The following is a 15,849-nucleotide window of genomic DNA, read 5'->3' on the forward strand; positions in this document are numbered from 1 at the left end:
TGCTTTTGAAGATCCAAACTCAATAGGTTGGGCATTTTTAATAAGCACCCTGGGCATTTCCTGGAGTCGGTGCTTCAAGGACCACATTTGAGAAAGCATTGCACTAACTGTTCTCTAAATTGCCCTTCATCCAGGGATTTTATGTTTGATTGAGAGAAAGAAGCAAGCCCTCACTGTTCAAAAGTGTAAGACATTGTTTCAAGATTTCAAATGGTTTATAGAAATCTATACAATTCAAAAGGATGAATTAAGAATTGCTGGGAAAGTAATACTGGCAAAAGGAAATTAGAGAGTTAGAACAGGTTTACTGTCATGCAATGCAGAACTTTATAGTCCTATACAGTATCTTGGGCAGGCTAAACATTCGATACCAAATTTTCTCAAAATGAAGTTAAGAGCAAAATAATTTGAAGAAGATAATAATGAACCACCTTTAGTGGCACAGGACCTGAGGTCACACAGTGGTGTAGAAGTGATACTCACCACAGATCTGTGCAATGAGTGCAAAGCATTTAGTGCGACTATGGCTTACAATTCTACAGGGGCCAAAGCAATATGGTTCAAGCCTGCAGCTTAGGCTCACTTCACTTTAACCTGCGAAACAGCCTAGAGACTTAGGTTGGAGCCAAGGTACAGCTGGGAGCATCAAAAGAGCCAGCCTCTAGTACTTTGTTCCCTGCCCTTTACCTCACTCTACTTCCCTTTCTATTGGGGTATGGCCAGAGATGTCACAGCCATGATTACCCTTCTAACCATCCGGGGACAAGGGAGCTTGCCAACAGCAATTATGAAATACCCACATTTTATATGGAGCATACCAGTAACACCGGCCAGAGCATTCTGGATGGAGCCAGGGTAAATTCAGTGACCCTACAACCTTCTCCCTGAATTCTGTCTCATCCTCCATTGGAGAGGGTATTATAGGGGAGGAAAAAAACTGTATTCCTCTACCCTTCTTAGGTTCATTGCCTGTGGCCCTGTAAATTATCATGGCCCTGTCATGTCATATTAGCAAGAGAAAACATGGGAGCACTGGGTGACAGGCAATTCAAAGGGGGGGGGGGTGGTTTGAACATCAGCTTTTAAACAGAACAATAAAACTGCAAAAAGTGACAAGACAAAGGAAACTGGACTTTTAGTTACTAGGGTGGCAAATTGTGGGAATCAAAATAAATGGGGAAACTACTTAATGGTAAGAGATAGTTGGTAAGGATTGTATCATTCCTGTGGTGCCTTCTGCAGGCTGATAAGAGTCTACAGTTATCTCTGGCATGAGCTTCTGTCCTTCCTGATAATGGGATAGGGAGCACATTTACAAAGTATGTCCTGCATTTAGGCAAATGGGAAGGGCAGAGAGCTTTTCTTGTAACTGCTTCTTTTCATGTCTCTTCAAGTCAAAATAATCCTTATGCCAAAGTGATATTCTGGCATATTCTGCCCCCCTTTGGTGTTCTCCTGGCTAGGTGTTTCTTGAAACTAAAAGCAGTCAAGCCTGATTCTGATTTTTAGCCTCTACTATTTTCACCTTGTAATTATAATCCCTAACCTTCTGAACCTTGAGGGCAGCTTTACTCATTCCATTTTAGTTGTTCTTTTTGTTTCTCACTCTGCCTACCACACAGCCAGCTAGATAGGAGTCTTTTAATAAACCACAGCCTTTTATGACTATTGTTCTTATGACAAAAAGTAGTCCCATTGGTTATATACTACATCCTACGAACTGTGGTAGCAAGTTCACACGCACACATTCTCTCTAAGGTAATGGCCACTTTTGACTCAGAAAGTAAGTAACTTGTCAGAAGTCACACAGCCAATAATTCAGTATAGTTCAATGTGATTCTTTTTTATCTATCTATCCGCCTGATAAAACAATTTGCTATATTGTATGTATCTTTCCATCCCTATACAACCAAATGCACATGAAAAGGAAGTTACCTGAGCCAGGCACCAGTGGCTCACACCTGTAATCCTAGCTACTGGGGAGAAGAGATGTGAAAGAGGGGAGTTTAAGGCCAGCTTGGGCAAATAGCTCTCGAGACCCCACCTCCAAAATAAGCTGAGCAAAATGGACTGGAGTTGTTGCTCAAGTAGAGGAATGCCTGCTTTACCGAGTTCACATCCCAGTTCCACAGAAAAAAAAAAAAGTTACCTGGAAGGATGCTCATTTAATCTCCAGCTACATTAACAGCGAGAGGTTGTATGGCCAATTATGAAATTTATGAACTTTATCATAGGTGGGATTCCCATTAAATTAGTTGTTGAGTTGTACGCAACATAGCACTGCACATTTTTAGCTCTTGAGTTATCAAAGTCTTAGCATTTACTGTGTGATGATTTCCTGGCCAACTTGTTAAACTCAAATGTGGTCCTTTGGTGATTTCCCCAGCCTTGCTGAATTTTATGTAAATGACCCAAAGGATTGTTCCACCATTTAATTGTCTTTATTTTTCCTCTCTCAACTGAGGTCTTGGTGTGATTATCATCGGCTTAGCCGTGACAGTGACTGCTATCACTGGTCTGTCCACCTCTGCTATTGCCACAAATGGATATGTCAGAGGAGGTAATTAAACTTGTGACCCTCAACATCATTTGTAAGGTAAAAGCAACACAGGCTCAAATAGCTCACTACTGACCTTTCTGGAGTGTTTTCAAAGGTAATACAAGTTCGGTCCTTTATTTTCCCCCTCCCAGGCAAAGGGATGCAAGAAAAATGGAGCAGGATTTAACCTTTGTCAAATCCCCAACTTTCTCATTCAGGTTCCTCTCAAGCAAGAGAAAGGTCAAATGTCGTGTTTTCTCTTTTCACAGCCGGGGTAGTTTCTCTCCCAGGACACCAGCATAAGTCAACTTTTCCTTTCCAGGGCTGCATTTTAGAGTGTGTTTACTTTTGGAAACCATCCTTCATCATAATGAGTGGTTCTTTACTTGATCTTTATGCCAAGCAAACCAGTTTCTCCCTAGCATAAAGAAACACCACTGGGGCCCAAGGCACAGACCTGGGAAGCGAAATGAAAGACTGTATAGGTTGCTGCAGTAGGGAATGCAAGGAAGAAAAGTAAAATGTAATGTCTTCTATCTTTCATTGCTAACAGGTCTTGGAGTTCTCATAATTCTTCTTTCCACCATGGTAACCTCTATCACTGGGCTGTCAACTTCCGCAATAGCAACTAACGGGTTTGTTCGTGGAGGTAAAATGTCTAAGATATCTAATACTCTCATCAGTTTCTTCGGGTAGGCCAAAGCTTTTTGTATACTTGTTTTTGATGGGAACAAGGAAGTAGCTTGAGGTCCTTGAAGACTGACTGACTGTCTGGAAGAGCTGCACGCAGAGGGAAAGGTAAGGTACAGTGAGTACAGTCCAGGTCGACTCTGATCAGCTCAAGTCTCTGGCACATTGCAGCTCAGGCTTTGCAGATGCACAAATTCCTTGGGTAAACATTTTATTTTTCAGGTCCGTCTGTACACTTCTTCCTAGAGTTTCTCAAAAAAATGACTGCTGGACGTGACTTCAGTTTTAACATTTAGTACATTTCAGCTGCTTCCTAGACCATCACAGAATGGGGTCTTTTAGAACATTCCAGGTTTTCATGGCAAGACGGATCTTCAGAGACAAGATTCACAATGCTGCTTCTGAAATGGTGACATCTTTCAGTACGAGAGTCAGACACCTTTCTTGGGGAATTTTGCAGGTCTGGGAGTCATCATCATTGGCCTGAGTGTAGTAGTGACAACACTTACAGGTATTTCTATGTCTGCTATTTGCACAAATGGAGTAGTAAGAGGAGGTAAGCCACTTAACTGACTTATGAATACAAGCTTTGGTTATAAAATAATGTCTAGAGTCAGTTGAATACTGAAAAGTGGTATTTTCATGTTGCTAATTAGTCCCCAAAGACTTCAAACAAAAAAACTCAAAATTTAAAAAGGTAAAATTCTTGACCAAGATTAGAAGATCTCCAGAAAAGACTTCTTTAGTCCATTTCCTGTGATGAATCACATTTATAAAGTCTAGTAAGAAGGCATGCTTGGTCTTGTGGCTCTCTTAGGTCTCCTCAACCTGGCTCTTCCCCAGCATCCTATCCAGCAATGTTTTTTTGTTGTTGCTTTTGACAGTAGTGGGGTTTGAACTCAGGGCCTTGCACTTGCTAGGCCAGAGCTCTGTCTCTTGAGCCACACCACCAATCTGGGTAACTTGCTAGCTAATATGTTTAATGAAATTTGAGATAAAGGAAATAATGGCGATTTTTTTCACTCAGATAATATGCTATACTTTTAGACAGGATTTTGATTCCCTAACCCAAAAGAGTTACTAAAGTGAAAGAAATTCCTTCTCACTAAAAGGTGGTTTGGTTTTGTTATTTTTAAGTGTGTTTTCTCAGTGTCATTCCCATGTCAATTCTGCCTACCTCAATACTTGCTCAGTAGAGGAAGTCACCATGACAGGCTGTGATAATCACAACTCTCATCTAGCGTCTTTTTACCATCCATAACTTTCTCTAAGTACCTCTAAGCTATTGACCAGCCCAGTTGTCTTTCTTGTGCTCAGAAGTACATGGCCATACATAGAATCCCTTTCCAATGTCCAAGGGACAAGCAATGGCTCAAAGCCCTCCCTACTTTTCTTCCCACTTGGTACCCATGTTATGGGTATTTGGCCATAGTCATGCCTCGTTGAGCAAAATGCACAAAAAAACCAAGTGTGGTTTAGAGAATAGATACAAGCACCTTGTTTATGCAGCAAAAAACCAGAAAATCTTATATACCAGCAAGGAAGTTTGAAGAACGAAGATCAACTTCTCTTCCTTCATTTTCTCCCAGGCCTGTCTGTTTTTGGAAATTCTAGATATGAAACTTTATTTCACTTACATTATCATTTTGGATACTCCAACAATATTTTTTAAAGACAAATTTTTTTGTAAAGCTCATTGTACTATTATTTATAGCATTATTTTTTACATTTTAATAAATTAGATTTTATTAATGCAAGGTACTTCTGTTGTAAATTATGTAGAGTCCAAGGAAAGGCTGAGCTATTCATTATGTTAACACAGGATTTATAAGATGATTAGAAATTTGTAATATTTTTATTAGAATAATTAACATGTAAATTACTCATTCAACGATATTAAGTACTGTCCTTGGGAGTTCCTCTGTGTAAAGCATGTTCATTTGTTGTTTCAGGTGGAGCCTACTATCTTATTTCCAGGAGTTTAGGGCCTGAGTTTGGTGGGTCAATAGGCTTGATCTTTGCTTTTGCCAACGCAGTAGCTGTTGCGATGTACGTGGTGGGATTTGCTGAGACTGTGGTAGATCTTCTTAAGGTAATTAAGATTGTTCCTTATACAGCCAAGCAAGGTAATTCTATTCAGTTTTTTTTTTCTAGGAAACTAAGGCACATTAGTATCACAGGATGAGAAGGGAAAGGTTGGATGTGTGGGAAGGAGCCCTAGACATGGCATCAGAAGATCTGACCTTGAGTTCTACCTCTTACTTTACCAGTTGGGGGACTTTGGACCGGTTCCTCTAGTCATCTGAAGCTTATTTTCCAAATCTATAGTACAGTTTAATAATATTGTTCTGTGTGTTTCACAAAAGTATGGTAAGATCAGATGCAAAAATGTGCATGAAGTATTGTATAAAATATAAAACAATAGATAGATAATGGGTATTGTTTTCAAACAGTCATATTGCTATTGTCTTATTAAAGATTTTTAAAGGAAAAGTTCAAACCTGAGAATAACTCAGCCAGGCACAGTGACTCATGCCTATATGTGATCCTAGCTACTTGGGAGGCAAAGATAGGAAGGATTGTGATTCGAAGCCAGCCCTGGCAAAACACCATCTGAGATCACCATCTCAATCAATGGCTGGACGTGGTGGCATGTGTCTGTCATCCCAGCTACTTGGGGAAGCACAAATAGGAGGATTGGGTTCTAGGACAGCCCAGCATAAAATGAAACCCTATTTCAAAAATTACCAACACAAAAAGGGCTGGGGGTGTGTCTCAAGTGGTAAACTAACCACCTGCCCAGCAACCATGAGATTCTGAGTTCAACCCCCAGTACTGCCAAAAAATAATAAAAACAAAACAAAACAAAAGAACCCTATGAGAATAACTCAATGCAGAAAACTAGGCGTTTCTGTTAGGGTGCCCCCTCTCCCAGGATGGCCTAATCAAGCACATTAATTAGCTGGTATATGAAGTACCTTCTAGTCTTCCTTTTATGGTAGTAATGATAGAGCTCACTGAAGCCAATTGGTAAAAGAAAATCAGATGCATAAATGAGCATATTGTGTACTTCTTAAGGTATATTATCTTCAAGAGATGCATTATCAGGTTTGTATAGTCTGCTCTTAAATAGAACAGCACTTATTTTCTAATACTCACATTGTAAACCATTCATTTTTATTCCTCTAGAATTCCCCTTGACACAAGAATAACTAGTCCTTTTGAAACAAAACACAATATGTATTTATGCATACTTTCACTCTGTGCTTCAAAAGCAGTGACTAGAATGAATCTCTCAAGTTTTCCAGCTCCTAACCTTGGCTATCAAAGGTTTTTCTATTTTCACAAGAAAAAAAATATAATGCTATGTTCTTTATCTCTCAAATTTATGAGCACTTTGTTTTCCCATTATCTTACATGACTCCAGGCAGTACCTTTTCTTCTTCTTAAATGTTACAAGACCTATGTGCAAAAAGCTGTATCTCTAATCATTTTAGTGATTTCCCCTCCCCGCCCCCAGGAGAGTGACTCAATGATGGTGGATCCAACCAATGACATCCGGATAATAGGCTCCATCACGGTGGTGATTCTTCTAGGAATTTCAGTAGCTGGAATGGAATGGGAAGCAAAGGTGAATTTCTCAAAATGATTTTATCAACAATTGCTGCTCAGGTCCTGGATAAATTACAGGGCTAGAAGGAACCTCCCCATATTCAAAAAGAATTGCTATTACTGTTGGTTATAGTAAAAGGAGCAAGTTAGGGCTATGTGAAGCCTCAAGTCCACAAAGCACGCAAGTCTGAGTCCTCTGGATTTTGTCCTTTAGAGTCTTGTTATCACAGTTACACAGCCACCAGGATTGCTGCCATCTTCATGCACAGACCCCTATGATCCCAGCAACAGTGAACATTGGAAGTCTATGTCTCAATTTCATGCTGTTACTCCCTTTCAAGCTGTCCTATGAATGCAGAAGCCCCAAAGATATGATGAGTGTGTTAGGAGAAGGTGACAGAGACAGAACTATTATGTCCTCTGAAACCCAATACTTCACTAGAAAATGTAATGGTGTCATAGGCTTTGAAACCAGAAAATGTCTGGATTTAACTAGCAGCAAAACAGATGATAAATTTTTGAATGATGGGGAGCATGTCTTTTGCTTCTTTGGTAACTCTGCAGTAATCAGGATGATTGGAAATGATTCTCCATGCCTGGAGATGTAATAACTAGATCTCAAGTGGTCACCAGAAATGAAAAGAAACCCAAAGCATCCCACCTATATGAAGCAATAGAAAACATTCCTATATGGCATTGATTGTGGACTATGTATCCACACATTAAACAAAAATTAACAAAATACCTTTACCACCTGCTGGTCATTTTGCAAGATGCTAGATGTTCGGTTGTGTCCCAAATAGGCACAATGCCTATGGTCTTACAGGTAGATGAATAGTAAACAGGTAAAAAGAGAAATAAATATAAGATGGTGACTTGTGAAAAGAACTATGAGGGAAATAAACATGACACTGAGATAGAAAGGAATAGGGGGGGTTGAGAATACAGCTCAGTGGTAGAGCTCATACCTACCATGTGTAAGGCCCTGGGTTTGATTCCAAGTGCCAAAGCAGAAAAAAAAAAGACAATAACTAGGGACACCTGCTGCTTTCAATTACTTTATTCCATAAGAGAGGCCAAGTAGTTCAGTGGTGATGAAAGTCAGTATTTAAAGCTCCAGCTCTTTGGTTAGATTTGAACCTGGTTTCTGTATCTGTCACTTTGTGTAAATTATTAACCCTCTATGCTTCAGTTTCTTTATCTTTAAAATAGGGATAATATCATTACCTACTTCATAGGGCTGTCGTATTATTTACTGGAAAGAGTACAGGAAAATTTAAAGCTGCATGTTATATTATAAGACCTCAGTGAACATTGATTGCTATTAATTAGACCAAGTAGTGAGGAAAGGCCTCTCTTTAAGTCTCTTCTTCTTAGTGAGACTTAAAGATGAGAAGAAGAAAATTGCTCCAAACAAAGTAGGGTGAAGTGAGACCCAGATAGAGGGAAGAGTATATAGTAATGCCAAGTACACAGTTTAAAATGTTGGAAGGATGGAAGGAGGACTGTTTGGCCAGTCAACTTTGAGCTACACTGGCAGCCTGAGATCTTGTGTCCTAGGCATCCCAGGGATTCTGTGAGCCATTCTATGTTCTGGTACTCCTTCTGCAAGCAGGAAAAGAAAGAGACCATAGATGTTCTGCCCAAGAAAGGACTTAAGCATACACATGTCATAATTTTTGGCTCCACTTACATTCCTGAGAACATTGGGGACTACCTGCTACTTAAGATGTTCTTGAAAACTGTCAAAATATCCCTATTTGCAGATAATATGATCCTATACCTTAAAGACCCAAAAAACTCTACTTAAAAGCTCCTAGACACCATCAACAGCTATAGCAAGGTAGCAGGGTATAAAATCAACATAGAAAAATCATTAGCATTTCTATACACTAATAATGAACAAACTGAAGAAGAATGTATGAAAACAATTCCATTTACAATAGCCTCAAAAAAAATCAAATACCTAGGTGTAAACCTAACAAAGGATGTGAATGACCTCTACAAGGAAAACTATAAACTTCTGAAGAAAGAGATTGAGGAATACTATAGAAAGTGGAGAGATCTCCCATGCTCATTGATTGGTAGAATCCACATAGTAAAAATTTCTATACTCCCAAAAGCAATGTATATGTTTAATGCAATTCCCATCAAAATCCCAATGACATTCATCAAAGAGATTGAAAAATCTACTGTGAAATTTATATGGAAACACGAGAGGCGACGAATAGCCAAGGCAATACTCAGTGAAAAGAACAACGCTGGAGGTATCACGATACCTGACTTCAAACTATATTACAAAGCAATAGCAATAAAAACAGCATGTTACTGGCACAAAAACAAACATGAAGACCAGTGGAACAGAATAGAGGACACAGATATGAAGCCACACAACTATAACCAACTTGTCTTTGACAAAGGCGCTAAAAATATATGATGGAGAAAAGACAGCCTCTTCAACAAAAACTGCTGGGAAAACTGGTTAGCAGTCTGCAAAAAACTGAAACTAGATCCATGCTTATCACCCTATACCAATATCAACTCAAAATGGATTAAGGATCTTAATATCAGACCTTATTGGTAGAGGAAAGAGTAAGAAATACTTTGGAACTAATAGGTATAGGCAAGGAAGTTGGTAGAGGAAAGAGTAAGAAATACTTTGGAACTAATAGGTATAGGCAAGGACTTTCTCAATGGAACCCCAGCAGCTCAGCAACTAAAAGATAGCATAGATGAAGGGGACTCATAAAACTAAAAAGCTTCTGCTCAACAAAAGAAATGGTCTCTAAATTGAAGAGACCACCCATAGAGTGGGAGAAAATATTTGCCAGCTACACATCAGACAAAGGATAACCAGAATATATCGGGAACTCAAAAAACTAAACTCTCCCAAAATTAATGAACCAATAAAGAAATGGGCAAGTGAACTAAACACAACTTTCTCAAAAGAAGAAATTCAAATGGCCAAAAAAACACATGAAAAAATGCTCACCATCTCTAGTAATAAATGAATTGCAAATCAAAACCACACTAAGATTCCACCTCACCCGTTAGAATAGCCATCATAAACAACACCACTAACAACAGGTGTTGGCAAGGATATGGGGAAAAAGGAAGCCTTTTACACTGCTGGTGTGAATGCAAACTAGTACAACCACTCTGGAAAAAAATTTGGAGGCTTCTTAAAAATCTAAACATAGATGTACCATATGATCCAACAACACCACTCTTGGGGATATACCCAAAAGAATGTGAGACAAGTTACTCCAGAAGCATTTGCACACCCATGTTTATTGCAGCACTATTCACAATAGCCAAGTTATGGAAACAGCCAAGATGCCCCACCACTGACGAATGGATTAAGAAAATGTGGTATTTATACACAATGGAATTTTATGCAGCCATGAAGAAGAATGAAATGTTATCATTTGCTGGTAAATGGATGGAACTGGAGAACATCATTCTGAGTGAGGTTAGCCTGGCCCAAAACACCAAAAATCATATGTTCTCCCTCATATGCAGACATTAGATCAAGGGCAAACACAACAAGGGGATTGGACTTTGATCACATGATAAATCAAGAGCACACAAGGGAGGTATGATGAGGATAGGTAAGACACCAAAAAAACTAGATAGCATTTGTTGCCCTCAATGCAGAGAAACTAATGCAGAAACTTTAAAGTGACAGAGGCCAATAGGAGAAGGGGACCAGGAACTAGAGAAAAGGTTAGTTCGAGAAGAATTAATTTAGAAGGTAGCACACATGTACAGGAAAGCAATGCAAGTCAACTCCCTGTATAGCTATCCTTATCTCAACTAGCAAAATCCCTTGGTCCTTGCTATTATTGCTTATACTCTCTCTTCTACAAAATTAGAGATAAGGGCAAAATAGTTTCTGCCTGGTAGCGAGGGGGTATGGGGGGAGAGGGAGGGTGCAGGGGGCAAGTAAGGGAGGGCCAGGGGGAAGAGGGGAGAAATGACCCAAACATTGTATGCACATATGAATAAAAGAAAAATTCTAAAAAAATAAAAAAAGATATTCTTGAGATGCTATCTTCAAGTACCCAAGCACACACTATTCTTGAAACTGTAGCATCTACATCCAGGCAGAATAAGGCTTATTAGTGTGCTATTCCAGAGGATGCACTTATTACCTAGGTTGGGTAGCAGAGTCTTAAATAGAATTATCAGATTGTCCTTCTCCAGTGGACACACAACTTGTTAAATACATGTAATTTGATCTCCTTGCACTTTGCCAGGCTCAAGTGATTCTCCTGATAATTCTCCTAATTGCTATTGCAAACTTCTTCATTGGAACTGTCATTCCATCCAACAATGAGAAGCAGTCCAGAGGCTTCTTTAATTACCAAGGTATGTGTGGCAAATTAGTTGCTTCTCAATGGTTCTTCATTGTTCTGCTCATCCCCATTCCCGTCAACTCAAACCAGAATTCCAGTGTGGTCCAGGAAAGAGCCTGTAGTTGGTTTCAGGAGAAACAGGATTGGTTCTAAACCCATTTCTCAGCTTGACAGATCATGTAATGTACTGGAGTCTGATTTTCCTGCTAAAGTGTGAAGGATAATAATAATTTCCTAAGAGAATTCTGGAAAATATATAAGATAGCAGATGTAAACATTCTGTGTAAACCTTAAAATACTGGGCAAGTTACCACTGCCTTAAGAATAGAGAGTATATGTTGGAGAGAAAGAATATAGCTTGAACAATTTGATCGAACACTGCAGAGCACTAAAGTCAAGCAAAGTCATTTTCGTCTTCCTGGTGGACTTTTTGACACTTTACCTTGTGATGGTATTACCTAGTTATGTGTCACTGTCAAGTTTTTAAGCATAAAAGATGATAGGAGTTATTTGTGTAGCATCCTGTGATAACATCACAAGGCATGGAATTTAGCTTCTTTCTCTCCTTATCTACTCCATCTTCCCACTCTTTCCTACCTTTCCATTCTATTTTACTCAAGAATACACTGCAGAGGTTTTATATATATGTGTGTGTGTGTATGTATAAATATATTTCTATATATTATAATAGCTATAAAATATTTTTCATATACTTTATATAAAGATTAAAGCTTTTATATAGCATTATAAACAGTATACAAATACATTTTATATAATATTGTATGAAGTTATAATATAAAATGTAACATTTTATACAATATTATATCTTATATAAACATCTTATATATTATATTGATATAAATTCAGTTGTATTTGTTTCTTCCCCCAACACATACACATTTTGTAAAATCGTATCACTTCTTTTTTCATGATCCTTTCTCTCTATGAGGATTGTCTTGTTTGCTTTAGATGTTAATATCATTTTCATTTCTGTCTTTTCCTTCTTAACCACTTCAACTACATTTTTCTGATATTTTAAACTTTTTTCTTTTTTGCACCCCAAAGTCTTTTGCTCATTTTTCTTCCTCCCTTTCTTTTTTCCCTTCTGTTTTTCTTCTAGATTGTTTCCTTTTTGCTTAATTAACTTGGTGACAACCTGAGGGATAGTATTATTTTATGAACAAAGCTCCTCACCATAGTATTCTCCCATCCATGAGAATTTGGTATAAAGATCTAGAATCCAACTCTTGGGAGCAAGGAGCAAAGAGATTAGAAAATTAGCAGCAAAATTTTAGAGTAGCCAAATCTACAAAGTTGTCCTACAATTTTCCAAAAGCATGTAAAACAGTGTTTATTGCTTTCAGTATTTATGCATGTGAGAATGTAGCTGTAGGGGGCATGAATGCACGTTGAGTATATTTGTAAGGACACACATGGTCATGAAAGAATTCTTCATCTTTTCTTCAATCTCGTCTAGATTCAAAGAAGTCAGGCAGCTTGAGTCTCTGTTGGCACAAAAATTAATGACTTTTCAGAGCTGTCCCAGAAATCTAAAACCACATGATATATATTTTGGCTCTTGGGGAATAGTAACATAAGTTTCATCAGGGTATCGCCATCTCCATGTTCATTCCAGTTAGAATCAAGGGGTGTATTTGCATTTAGAAATACAGAAACCAAAGAACTTAATCTTCTACTCTGTAACAAAAATCTACATGATTTTCTTTTAATTTGTGTTGCAGCTTCAATATTTGCAGAAAATTTTGGGCCAAGCTTCACAAAGGGTGAAGGCTTCTTCTCTGTATTTGCCATTTTTTTCCCAGCAGCTACTGGGATTCTCGCTGGTGCCAACATCTCCGGAGACTTGGAGGTATGATGTTTGCTCTGTTTTGCAGACCTAGGAGGTGGCAGGCAGTACAGTTGATGGTAAGCACCAGGTGCTAAGGAGATTGGATGTAACCATATTTCCCTACAGACTCAAAATGATTTCTGCAGAATTTCCTGGTTACTTCCAAGTTCTCTCTTTTAATGTTGCTTGGATTCTTATTTCAGATAGTTCTCCAAAAGCCATATTCAATGATATCAGAAGAATAGAGTAGGTTGACAGTATGTCATCTTTCTTACAAAGTAAATATAGTTCAGGGAGAAACTATCAGAAGCACCCCTTTTATTTTAATAACCACAATAAATGAGAACATGGAACACTGGAGAAAAAGCAAAACAAAACACAAAAAATCATATCATTTTTAGTACTCTCTTCATATTAGTCTATGTTAAATAATATCAGGACTATTAGTTAGGATATTGGTATGAATGTCTTATGAAATACCACTAACAGTGGCCGAAACAAGATAGAAGTTTATTTTTGTAGGGCATAAAAATTCAAACTGACAGACCATCCAACAAAATAAGGAAGGTATGCTTCAAAAGGCAGCCAGGAACTCAGATGCCCTCTCCTGTTTCACTCTTAAGTTAGGTTTGTCTTCATCTGCAAGGTCCAAGGCAACTGATCACTTCCAAGGTTATGTTCCAGTTCCTAGGAAGGAGAATAAAGAAGTAGAAGGCAAGAAATTTCTGGAACTTGCATGTATGACTTCTGATGACATCTGATTAATCAGTTTAATTTTATGACCTTACCTAGTTGCAAAAGAGGCTAGGAAATATAGTCAGCCACATTCCCAGATAAAATTTGAGGAGGTTCTAGTACTAAAAGGATGAAAGTGAGGGTGAATGGGTAAGTGTTAGATGAAATAAGGCATCTTTTTCAGAGAGAGAGAGAGAGAATACATAGGTTTTACCTGAATAAATTTATAATTGGCTTTAGAAAATAAGAGTTATCAGGAGATTCGTATAGTGGAAAACATATGTACTGTCCAAGTGGATTGAGAAATAAAAACAGGTAACAAATAATCAGTTAGATGCCTTCCTCAAAGAGGTAGTTTTGAACATGAACTTAAAGCAAAGGCTAGATGCTAATTATTGGTGAGGAAATACACAGCAATTTCAGGGAGAGAGGACAAGAATAGTCAAGCAAGGAAACTGAGAACTGTGAGGAGTCTCTTACACTTCAACTGGAGAAACTCCATCGAAGCTAGAAAGTCTTACAAGGCAGGAAGAAGCAGCTGTTGGAGAGACTTAGCAAAAGGTGCTCCATAAAATAAAACTCCATGAAAGCAGTGACTTTGCCTTTGATTTTATTTATTGCTTTATTCTCAGTAAGGCTTTGATAAGTATTTATTGAGTGAGTGAACATATAGCTTGGTAAATTCTTGAGCAGAGATAATGGCAGAAGCTCATAAAAGTCAAGAAACTTGTTTAAAATGATTCAAGTAGTAAGTATTACTGCCTAGTGAAATTAAGCTATGGATGTTGAACTTCTGGTTTTTCAGCAACTGGAAAAACACCAGAAGTCACTAATTTAAATTTCTGCTCTCCTTAAACTTCTTAAAAACAAGTTTGTATCAAATGCTCAGTCAATACTGAGTGCCTGAATTAAGGCCATGCAGTGGAAAAGGACCAAAGAGGTCAGTTTTTGTTAGTCAGGAGCAGATATAGAAAGAATGTCTTTTAATACAATCCACAATAAGAAAACATTATACATCACAGCCAAGTTCACATTTAGAAAAATTTCCCCACATTGTTCTTTGTTCAGCATTGTATTTACATATATTCACACCAGTTCTATTGTATTAACAGTGGTTGTAACCCATTAAATTGATTTCATGGCATAGTAAATGAGGTAAAGGAAGCTCAGACTTGACCATTGAAGTTAAAAATGGCAGAAGGACATCAGAGCACAGATGTCTGGTGGGCAGCTAGATTGATGAGTCTGGAACTCTGGTAAGGAGGGATGATGAGACCGGACCCCATAGCATGGACGAATCACCAGGTAGATGCAAGAGGTAAGAGAGGAGGTCCAAGATAGTGCTCAGGAAAACAGAGACATGCAAATTATTACTAGTAAGAATGGAATCAGCTACTAAAAGTTGGCACAAAGGGAGGCTTCAAGGGTCCCATCCCAAACGTTCTGTTTGCTAACACATTAACAGATAATCTGTAGATCTGTACCTTGGAGAAGATTTGGGAAATACTTAAGTCTGATTAACAGAGTTAAGATATGATTTCAGACATGCAAAATTATGTGGCTGACATACCCCAAAAGCAGCAACCTAACAGGTAGTTTGTTTTCTGTCCTTAGAAAAGCATAATGTTTAAAGAAGGAAGGTAGAAAAAGGTTAAATTTTAGATTATTGCTGGAAGAGGAAATCAACATTTAGAGTAAAAACTATGAATGTGTTAACATCCCAAGCCCAGTCTATGGGTAGCAAGACAAGAAAATTCCATTTTTTTCTGATCCTATAGGATCATATTTTAATACATTGGGATTATGATTTATATGTCAATATCTAAGGGTCAAGTTTGACTCTCATGTAACTTCTGTTAACTAATTTTAGAGCTTATAGTAGATAGTTGTAAATAAAGTTTTGTGTTTAAGATACAAGACTGCCTTACATCTTCCCACCTCTTATCCTTATATATATTTCCTTTCTTCCCCACTTAAGCCATTCTCATTTCATCCAGATCCTAAGAAATTCTTAGTCTATAAAATAAAATTTGAAAATTAATATGAATTGGGAGATTGAGTGTGGC

At 38.0% G+C, this 15,849-nt stretch overlaps 1 protein-coding gene across 3 annotated transcripts in view; it reads left to right on the forward strand.

The window, feature by feature from the left end:
* The window catches only part of Slc12a1 (solute carrier family 12 member 1), an 87,410-nt gene that overhangs the window by 14,374 nt on the left and 57,187 nt on the right, over nucleotides 1–15,849 (forward strand). The window contains exons 5-10 of one of the 3 annotated variants that reach the window (XM_074065889.1): nucleotides 2,465–2,560; nucleotides 3,093–3,188; nucleotides 5,182–5,321; nucleotides 6,750–6,860; nucleotides 11,101–11,212; nucleotides 12,942–13,069. In XM_074065889.1, coding sequence (XP_073921990.1) covers nucleotides 2,465–2,560; nucleotides 3,093–3,188; nucleotides 5,182–5,321; nucleotides 6,750–6,860; nucleotides 11,101–11,212; nucleotides 12,942–13,069 — 683 coding nt within the window. The remainder of the gene's footprint in view (nucleotides 1–2,464; nucleotides 2,561–3,092; nucleotides 3,189–5,181; nucleotides 5,322–6,749; nucleotides 6,861–11,100; nucleotides 11,213–12,941; nucleotides 13,070–15,849) is intronic. The other 2 variants (XM_020160547.2, XM_020160545.2) reach the window with 2 other exon arrangements.

The sequence above is a fragment of the Castor canadensis genome, chromosome 2, assembly GCF_047511655.1.
Source record: "Castor canadensis chromosome 2, mCasCan1.hap1v2, whole genome shotgun sequence".
NCBI classification, from domain to species: Eukaryota; Metazoa; Chordata; class Mammalia; order Rodentia; family Castoridae; genus Castor; species Castor canadensis.